This window comes from Papio anubis, chromosome 4, assembly GCF_008728515.1.
Source record: "Papio anubis isolate 15944 chromosome 4, Panubis1.0, whole genome shotgun sequence".
In the NCBI taxonomy this organism is placed as follows: Eukaryota; Metazoa; Chordata; class Mammalia; order Primates; family Cercopithecidae; genus Papio; species Papio anubis.
The window spans coordinates 107,755,760-107,766,896 of record NC_044979.1 but is presented as its reverse complement, the minus strand read 5'-3'; the positions used below and the strand labels follow the sequence as shown (position 1 = coordinate 107,766,896).

General features: G+C 40.0%; 1 protein-coding gene across 1 annotated transcript in view; it reads right to left on the bottom strand.

The window, feature by feature from the left end:
• Positions 1-8,794: 8,794 nt before the first annotated feature.
• The window catches only part of EPDR1 (ependymin related 1), a 31,714-nt gene continuing 29,371 nt past the window's right edge, over positions 8,795-11,137 (bottom strand). The window contains 1 exon segment of the mRNA XM_003896092.4: positions 8,795-10,535. Coding sequence (XP_003896141.3) covers positions 10,339-10,535 — 197 coding nt within the window. The 3' untranslated portion in view covers positions 8,795-10,338.

The window sequence follows — 11,137 nt, the reverse complement described above, 5'->3', positions numbered from 1 at the left end:
CCTCCCTTACCTTCCACAGCTAATCCATCAACAAGTCCCACTTACTGCTTCCAAACATACCCTGACCCTGGTGCCTTTTCCCCACTCCCCTGCAGCCACCCCCATGCGAGGCACCATGCTTTCTCTCCCAAGCTGCTGCACTCCTGCTCACCAGTCCTCTCACCTTCTTTCTCACACCCCTACCATCCATTTCCACACAGCAAACAGGAGGATCTTAGAAAATACAAACCAGATTTTGTGATTCATCACTGAAAACCTTTCAACAACTTCCCATTGGCCTTAGAATGAAGTTTAGACTCATTGCTGTGGCCACTCCAGCATGTGAGGTCTGGCCCTCCCTTGTCTCTTTTGCCTCATCTGGATCCACTCTCCTTGAAAGTCTCAGTCACCAAGCTCCATCTGCTTGGCCTGTACAGTTCCTCAAACAAGATGAACTCCTTGCAGCCTCAGCCTTTGCTTTAACTGTTCCCTCTACCTAGAATGTGACCTATTGAATCTTCTCCTCACCAGCTTCTTCCTGACATTGGAACCTCAGGTTAAAGGGCACCTCCTCAAAGAGGCTGTCCCCAACCATCACCATCATAAGGAGCTATTTATTCACCCTATTCCCTCACCCTCTTTCCATTCTCTGGCTAGTTATTGTCATTCTCTGGCTTTTAAAATTCTCTGTGTATCATCTGTCTCCTTCTCAGTAGAATGCAGGCTTCCTGAGGGCAGGACCTTGTCCTCGACTGTCTCCCCAGTGCCTAGAAGAGAGTCTTGCATGTAGGAGGGCCTCAGTAATGCTCAATAAATGAATGGATTCCTGATCATTTTGAGCAAGAGATACTTCTTTAGTCTGAAAACTACAATCCTCAGATCTTCTTCTCTCTTTTGGGGATTTCATTAACTGTTCACCAGTGGCCCCATTGCCTCTCCTATTTCACTCTTGGATGCTGCTGGAATTTGTATTATCTGACATTGATTCAAGGAAAGAGGTGCTGTTGAAGAGTAGTGGGATGAAAATTGAGGATAAAGGGGTGGCTTCAGCTGCCCCCAGTAGAACTCTCTCAGTAAAAAAGATGACTGTTGGCTTTCTGATTGATGGGCCAGACTTTTGGCAGAAGTGGCAACAGTGCGTGGAAACATTGTCCTACCTTACTCCTGCTTGCCCTGGCACCTTTCAAAGCCTGGAAATGGAATGGTCATGACCTTGCTGAGCCATGACACTTGATGGCCAGTTAGTGAAAATTCTTGCACAAGTTGGCAAACTGCTAATGGGTACTTCTTGTTTCCAGTGCCAAAAAATAACTTAATATATTGTGAGTTTACACCCTTTTTGTGCTTAAATGGAAGTGTGACCATGAAGTTCGGGGAAAGTTAAAGTTTCACCACAGCGTAAAAGCCCACAGGCTTTGCTGGCAATCCAACAAAGGTGATATTGAAACAGTTTTATTTTCAGCTCATATCATTCAAAATCAGCTTTAGAGAAATGTGTTTTAATGTATTCCCCAGTCTTTTCTTCACTTAGTCAACATGACTTCTATAAGTAATGCACAAATAGCATGCATCCAGTAAATAAAATCATAGTTGAAAATTATTATCAATTATCCTGTCAAGTCAAGGGCATTTGATATGGACTTCTGTCTTTTAATCTATGAGATGGGCATAATAAGAATAGTATCTAATTCAAGGATCGTTGTTGAAGTTGAATAAAATAATCAGTATAAAACTCTGGAGAGAATGTGACACAAAACAAGTGCTCACTGATGTAGATTGAGGTCAATATTACTTTTATTTTCTCTATCTTAAACGTTGTGTGCAAAATGCTAGGGTCATGAGAGATGTATTTATTAAGAGCAAGTTGTTGGGGTTTTTTGTTGTTGTTGTTGTTTGTTTGTTTTTAACTTAGAGAATGGTTTAGCTAATGGGTCCAGCAGAGCCCACCAAGGGCACTGTCTTTGTAGGCCTCCAGGACCCTGCTCTAATCCATAGCAGATTTGTACAGTCATACAGGTTTGATTTTGTTGGTCCATGGAGGATTGTTCAGGATCTCAGGGGAAAGAAGCCAAAGGTAGAAGACATCTAATATTTTGAGTGCTTATTGTTTGCAAAGCTGTGTGCTACACACATTCTAAATGCTATTCATTTAACCCTAACAATCCCCATATACCACTTTTTTTGTTTGTTTGTTTGTAAGAAGTGGAGGAAACTTAGATTCATAAACTGTTCAAATGACTTGTCCAAGGTAACACAGTGGTAATAAGGGACTGAATCAGCATCTGAACTCAAGTAAGTATGGTTTCAAACCCTCATCCTTTCTACTACACTTCACAGCCTCCCTTACAGACTGACATGCACTAAGCAATTTAACTTAGGAGACTGGGAAATAAACCAGAAAAACAATGCATTGTTTTGCAATGATGTTTTAAACTTTTCCAGTGAGTGAAATACTTAAATCTGCCATTTTGGATATTCAGTTATAATTTTAAAAATTACTTGAGAAGTAAAATATCTAATCAGAAGAAAAGTTACCTAGTTTGGAGGGATCATTCTGAGCTTATTGGATTCTGCTTGACCAACAGACCTGGCCAAATCTCTCTGTTTTCGGTGTTCCTCCCATGCAGGTTGGCTACTGCTCTGACCAGCCCAAGGTCTGGGGAAGGCAGCATTGGGCACCAAGGCACAAACTTCTTTCCTTGTCCTTGCTCCTTTTCCTCTCTTGCCAGTGGATCTACTCTGTGTGCCCTTTTGCTGACCTGGGAGCAGTAAGATCTACTTGTGTTGGGACTTGCAATAGAATGGACAGAACTAGTAATTTGGCCTGCTCTGGCCTGTGGCTACTTTGGCGTCCACTTCCTCCAGTTGGTCTAGCCTGATTGACCAGAGGTCCACAGAAGTGCTTGAGGCCAGAGCTCCAGCTAAGTAATGGTAATGACTTGCTTTGCTCTGTCTCCTGACCTTGCTCTGTTGTGGATTCCTGACAGAGAGAGTGAAGTGAAATATTCCTAAATCTTAGGCAAAATAACAACACATGACTTTAATCTCATGATTGTCCCCAACATTCTGTATATGATTGCCAGATTCCATATTTTTCTCTCCTGGACACAGTTAGATAAACACTGCCAAATCCTTGGTTTTAAGATTCCCTAACTAAACTCTATGTAAACCAACTTCCTTCTGTGAAAACACTTCATTTTCAGATGAAATGACAACATTCCAGTGTTCTTTTACATCAACCCCAATTCTGATTAAACTTTGATGAGACTGCATTTCAATGGCAATCTTGCTTTCATTGGACTTCATGATTTCTCCAGTTTTATAGCCCCAAACTTGAATACCTTCTCTTTCTGTGGTGTATATCTCTAAATAGCTACTTTATCCATTTATTAGGTGTTGGTCCTATATTTTCAATCACAGAGCTTAATCTTATTTCCAAGTCCGGGGCACCTAAATTTAGTTTATTTATGCCTGACCTTGTTAAGTTTATTTGTTGATGACCACTCTTCTAGAGACACATGGATGCATCTAAATGGAAAATTTATTAACAAATTTATTTTTAAACAGAATTGTTGTACTGAATGATTACATACGGCAGGAGTCTGGGGAAAATTTTTACTTATTTCCATTCCAGGAACATCTACTGCAAATTCCATAATAGACTCTCATTCCTGTATTATCTGAGCTATTTGAATTATCTCAATAAAGCTGTTTCCTCCTCTTTCTTGATGGAAATACAGAGTTCTCGTGACTGAACAGGGAAAGTAAGAGGTTTAGAAAGAATAAGATGGGCCTGATAGTTTTTCAAATCACTTGATAACCCATTATTATCCAAAGACTACCTACATAATCACATACTTTCCATACAAAGTTAAACTTAAAAAGTCCTTTGAGGTTCAATACCTACACATTTGAATACAGCATAATACTGAACTTTAGTTGTTATGAGCACACAAAATAAAACTCATTTTAAATGTGTTGAACTGAAAAAGCAGAGAAATTATTTCCTGAACCAGCAGGCTTTCTTTTTAAGGCTATTTTTCTTCCTCATTGAATGTCAACATTTACTATGAGTTACACAGACATGGGAATAATTCTAAATTTCTGACAGGAGGGACCAATGGTTCATGGCTCAGGAAAGAAAGTTTAGTCTGGAAATGCTCTAATTTAGAGAAACTTAAAGGGGAAGCATCTGAACTGAAAATCTCTAAAGTGCTGCTCCATTATGGCTTGTGCTGCTCTCATGTTTATTCATCAATATACATCAACAACCATTTGGACTGAGAATTTATGGTGATGAATGTTTTCTCCTCTTACCCTACATCCTTCTTTTTTTCTTCTTCCATTCCTCTTCCTTCTCTTTCTTCTTGTCTTCTTCCTCTTCTTTTTCTCTTCTCCTTCTCCTTCTCCCCCTTCTCTTCCCCCTCCCCCTCCTGCCCCTCATCCTCCTCTTCCTCCTCCGCATCCTCCTCCTGCTCCTTCTTTTTCTTCTTCTCCTTTTCTCCTTCTTCTCCTCCTCCTCCTTCTTTTTCTTCTTCTTCCACTTCTTCCTCTTCTTCCTCCTCCTCTTCTTCTTGTTCTTCTTCTTCTTTCCTCTTCTTCTTCCTCTTCCTCTTCTTCTTCTTCTTTGTGTCCTCCTCCTTCCTTTCCTTCTCCTTCTTCTTCACCTCTTTTTGCAGCTTGGGATATAGTTAGTTTGAGCTAGATGGGATTATAGGATTGCTATCATCATGGTATTTGTTGTATTAAGGATAGGACATATATGGATCTAAGTAATGTCTTCAGTCCCAAGATATTCAAAGTTTTAAAATCCATCTAAACATCCTTGCATTGCTATTAGTTATCTTTTATGTGATAAGGGTTATGGTGATAGGAACATATGTTTACCTGGAGGAAATTATGAAAGGTGTTAAGTACAGGGAAGTTTAAGTTATAAGAAACATCATAAAAGCATACACTTTGGCTGGGCTTGAGATGTCATTTTGCCTACTCCCATTATTCTAATGTCCACTTTGAGGTTATTAAAATGTCCTAAGATCATTCAAGACAGGGCAGACTACATCTTCATTTTATTATCCCCCAGCCCTCAGAGATGCCACAGCTACTGAGACAAGGTCACCTAACACTTTAGAATCAGAAAGTTCTTTAAAAGCAAAGCACTCTTCTAAAAAGAGACTAAATTGCAACTGCTTCCTGTATGTGCCCATCAACTAATGTGATCACAGAACGGTTTTAGAAACAACTTTTACCTTAGTTTTTTCCTCATCAAAGATTTTCAATTTAGTTTTTACACATTTTAATTTTTCTTAAAAAAGAATCCCCCATTTTATAATTGAATTTAATAGAAAACTAAGCTTTGCTAAGATGTACTCATATAAGAAGATAGGACAGATATACCACTATCCCACAAGAAGGGTATCATTTCTGGGATCAGGAGTGAAACAAAACCACCAGACCCTAAATTTCTCTAATAGGTATGTCAATACCCACATGTCTATCCCAAAACTACACTTTTAATTAAACAGGTTTGTGTATTTGGATAACTAGGGGCTTTTCAATAGTTAAGTTAGTGCCTCCTAGTTGGGAAATTAAGACCAGTGTTTTCCCAACAGCTATTCTCCCAGGCTGACTGAAAAACTAATCAACTAGGGCTGAGAGGTTATTAAGTAACATATTCTAGGCTTGAAAACCCATTTCTCATAATAACTGATAATGCCTTGACTTCTTTTTATTTTTACATAATTTTCTTTATTAAAATCATAGAGGTCAAGTAAAAACGGCAATAATATTAATCATGTTTAAGTAACAAGAGTACCTATTTTGCCATCAGTTCTCTTGGTGGAGGAAAATAACACTTAGCTATGTGATTTAAACAATTGTATGTTGAAATGAATACACAATATGCCACTGGGAATGATATAACTGCAACCACAGCAAAACACACACACACATATACTCATATTACTTAAATCCTGAGTGTGTTATATTCGCTGCACATTATTTCTTTTTAAAAAATTATTATTATTATTATACTTTAAGTTATGGGGTACATGTGCAGAACAGAACGTGCAGGTTTGTTACATAGATATACATGTGCCATGGTGGTTTGCTGCACCCATCAACCCGTCATCTACATTAGGTATTTCTCCTAATGCTATCCCTCCCCCAGCCCCCCACTCCCTCACAGGCCCTGATGCGTGATGTTCCCCTCCCTGTGTCCATGTGTTCTCATTGTTCAACTCCCACTTATGAGTGAGGACATGCAGTGTTTGGTTTTCTGTTCTTGTGTTAGTTTGCTGAGAATGATGGTTTTCAGCTTCATCCATGTCCCTGCAAAGGACATGAACTCATTCTTTTTATGGCTGCATAGTATTCCATGGTGTATATGTACCACATTTTCTTCATCTAATCTAACATTGATGGGCATTTGGGTTGGTTCCAAGTCTTTGATATTATTTCTAAATTATAGGATAGTTATAGCCCACTCCTTGAATGCTGGTACTACATTACATTTTCCAACTTTAATTATGAAATAAATATTGAAAATATGTGTTCATTTTTGCTCTAATGAAGACAACATAAATTTTAAAATTAGGATATTATAGAGGTAAGCATCACTCTCCCTGAATAAACTATACAACAAATTATAGGCCCAGTATTTTTTCTACACATGTAGTTGAGCTAATAATTCTGATTTAAAACAAATAAAAGTATGTTCTAATCCTTTATTATTCTAGCATAATTCCTAAAAGAGATGATTGTTTATATCAGAATATCCATAAATAAAGTTAAATTTGTCTCTTTAAGAGGTGTTCACCTACAAAGCCTTTAAATATCATCGATTATTCACAAGTCTTTGGCTGAGGAGGCTCATTCTGTCATTCAATAGGAATTATTTCGACTCAACAAGAATGACAAGGACGACATTTCTGCATTTGAGGTGCTTTCTGTGGATGGAGAAAGACAAGATCCACATAAGTGGAAAAATGTGAAAACACCCCATGTGCTGCAAGTGGATATATAGGCAAAGTGGTTTGAAACAACACAGGGAACATTGAGAAAATGAAGATGTTTGCTTGTTTGTTTGTTTAAGGGTCTCACTCTGTTGCCCAGGCTGGAGTGCAGTGGTGCAATCTTGGCTCACTGCAATCTCCACCTCCTGGGGTCAAGCGATTCTCCCAGCTCAGCCTCCTGAGTAGCTGGGACTACAGAGAAAGTGTATTTGGTAAAGGAAACCCAGCAAGAGGTGAGTGTTTTGTTTTCAAATGATGTCAAATTTAACTTGATGGGAAATTATGAGTAGTTAATTGAAAAATTTCCCAAAGACCTAAAATTCTTGGCCTTCATTAAATATTCAAAGAATTTTAAAATGTGTCCCAATTTTAGGACTCTCAATTAGCAAAGCTTATGGTAAGAAACTCATCCTGATGACAGAGCAATTGGGGACAGAAAGATCAGGCCTCCTTGACTCCACATGGTCCCTGAGAGAGAGGGAGTGATGGCTCTATTGTAGAGCTGGGCCTTCAGGGTGGCAGAGTTGAAAGCAGGTGTATGTTGAGCACACCCTAGGGCTTGCCTGGACCTGGCAATTTGGGAGTGGTATGGCTTCCTTGGGAGAGGTGGAAGTAAATTGTTCCAATGCAGCATAAAGGCTCAGAAACATATGAGGGGTATCCACAAAGTGCTACCCAGCCCTGGCTCAGACCACTATCAGTGATACCACCTCTGCAGATGAGTGAGGCACTGGGATACTGCACTTCATTAATAGGTACAAGTCCATACTCTGTTTAATAGCCCTCTTTGTTGTGACTCTGGTGGCCACTAGAAAGTTTTTACATAAGATTGCAGAGTAAGGAAACCCTCCTGCTACCAGGAGGTGACCCAGTCATTACTTCTCAAGCCCTTTGGGCATTTAGGTAAAGAAGAAATTGTCCCAAGGAGTGAGGCTGGAAAGAGTCAGAGGCCTGATGAAAAAGGGTGTGTCCACCATGCTACGGGGTCTCCACTTTACTTGTAAGCAGTGAAGAACCACAGAGGCAGGGCGCCATCAGATCAGATTTGACCAGATGTCAAATCCTTCTGAACTTTTTACTCCTTTCTGTGAAGTGGCTTAATAACTAAAACAGGCCAACTGAAAAACAAAAGGGTACCCACTTTGCATGGGCCTCCATAAAATAAAAGGAGTTTCCTTCTCTCTCTGAGTAATGCTGTGGCCTGCAATGGGCAAAGACAAAGTCCCAGGGCTGAGGGGAGATGTGCAGCTTGGAGAGGAGAGGAGAGGAGAGGATCATTCTGTGGTTGGGGAGACAGGAACTGGGGCAAACATGGTCACAAAGGCATTAGCAGGCTGGGTCAGCTGGAATGCAGCTGCGAAACTCTTCCCTGTCTGTGCGGTTCAGATGCCTTCATGTCCAAACTTCACAATCCTCTGGGACCCCAGGAACCTGCATGGGCACTGGAGGGAGCACGTGCTTAGTACTGGCTTGTAATTGACTGACGAAGTGAATGAATGAATGAATGAACACAGGATGGCTTCTAGAAAAAAAAAAAAGACCAGGGCAAGGACAGAGGGTGTGAAGATCCTGCAAAGGCCAATGATGTTAAGAGCCCAGAGCTGGGTGGTGGCTGAGGGAGTGGAGAAGAGGCAGGAGTTTTAAGAGCTATTTTGATGGGACTCGGGAATATTGACTGCCAGTGAGGACTGAGGGAGACAAATAGGTCAAAAATGACTTGAAGCTTCTGGCCTTGGCAACTGGACACTGGAGTTTAGGGAAGGTAAGAGGAGAGCAGGCTTTTGAGAGAGGATAACAAATTTGATTTTGATCACATGAAGCACTTTGTTTATTAGAGCATTGTTTTAACTCCCTTATAACCACAATTCTCCATATTTATTACAAAAGCAATAATATCAAAGAATGCTTTAAAATGCAATTAGATTTGTTTAATATAGATAAACTGTGAGTAATGAGATTGTTTTCATCATAATATAGGTGTCACACATTTCTCCTGGTAACTAAAAAAGATAAATGGGCAGATAAAACGTAACAGTAGAATAACCTAGAATAGTAAATTTTATTACTGGAAGTTTCTCCCTAGCGATGGACAAACTCAACCACATTTAACACATAAGGAAACCAGGGACAAGAGAGGCTGGCATTCTTCACTCTACAAATACTTAGGGCACTGACCATGTGCCAGGCACTTGCTTGGTGCTAGGGATATAAAAGTAAACATACAAGGTACCCGTACCCAAGGAGCTCACAGCCAAGATAATGGATGACAATGTCCTGAAAGCAGAAATTATCACACAGCTTAATAATTATTGTGAGAAATGCATGCTCAAGATGCAAGGTGCAACTCATCCAGGCTTGGGAGCAGCTCTTGTGAATGAGCTGACATGGAAGGAGATGCAGAAGTCAGACAGACAGGTTATGAAGCAGCGTTCTAGGAAGGCCAAAGGGAGGGCAAGCCCAGTGCATTTAATGACCAAAGGAGTGAGAGTACAAGGGAACTCTAGTCCTGGGTTTAGGAGACAATAGTCTCCTGATCCCCAGTTCAGTGCTATTTTAGAATAGTGCCTGTGTATTGACAAGTCTTTGAAGATTCAGCACATACATCAATACTCTTGCATAGAAAAAAAAGAAGCTTACATGGCTCGCGCTTTACCAGTGTAGACATTAGGATTCTCTAAACTGTCTTGCTTAAAATGTTTCTTTAGAGGAATAATTATTTCCTATTTTAGCTTTTCATTTCCTTCCAAATGTTTATATCAATTGGGTCATGCCATACAATTCTTCAGTCGGGAAGGGATTTAAGGTATCATTTTTTTGGCAACCAAGGGAGTGCAGGGGCAGGGTGGAGTAGGGCTCAGTGGGAGCAATGCCCACCCTGGTGCAGCAATAAACGGGGCATTCTCTGCAGGGAACTTAAGAATTAATAATAAAATTGACCAAAATCCCTCTGCTTTTTATTATCACCACCAATTCTGAATAACGTCAACAATAAATACTTACTGCCAAGACAAACTTCTCTTACTGACCCCTCACTGTTTGCATGGCACTGCATTGTGTATATACCCGTGCATGCAGAAAACCAGCCCTGAACAGGCATTAGAAACACCCAAAGTGTCCATATTAGCCACAGTTAGCTCATATGGCCACACCCTCACCATTCAATTTTCTTCTGTTAACATAGCTTGAGCAGTCAAAATCAGACATATCAAAACCCCACATCAATGTGCATCTTCCTGAAATTATATTTCTCTCCAATTAGCATTCTCATCTTGACTAGTCTCTATCTATCTCCAGCTGGGACCACAGGGGGCTGACATCCGATGCTGCCACTTCCCTATGCGCAGGTTCACCAGGAGCAGTCTTCGCTCATCTTCTCCAGTTGGGCTATCTGGCACGTGCTTGGAGGGGTAAACACCGAGGGGTCTTTAATACCCAGCTGGATGTCAAAAAACCGCGTGGACAATATCACACTGTAGTTTTTGGTAAAGGTTTCCTGGACAGGATAGCAATCTTTGACTGTATAGATGCCAATCCAGGTTTCATCTATAAGAGGAAAAAAGTTGACTTTTGAATAAAGAAGACAGGCAAGAAGTTCATATTTTTTCTTGTGATGGCAAAAGGTACATAACATAAAATTAACCATTTTACCATTTTTAAGTGTTTGGTGACCTTGAGTACATTCACATTTGTTGAACAACCATCAGCACCATCCATCTCCAGAACTTTTTTTCATCTTCCCAAACTGAAACTCTGTCTCCGTCAAACACTAACTTCCCATTCCTCTTCTCCCAGCTCTTGAAACCCACCATTCAATTTTCTGTCTCTATGAATTTGACGATTCTACATGCCTCATGTAAGTGGGATTGTTCTGTATTTATCATTGTCTGCCTGCATTGTTTCTCTTAACATTATGTCCTCAAGGTTTACTCAGGTTGTAGCATGTGCTGGTGTTTCCTTTCTTTTTAAGGCTGAATAATATTCTGTTGTATGAATATACCACATTTTGTTTATCCATTTATCTGTTGATGAACATTTGTGTTTCCACCTTTTGGCAATTGTGAATAATGCTGCTGTGAACATGGGTGTACAAATATCTGTTTGAGTCTCTGCGTTCAATTATTTGGGATATATATATATATATGGAG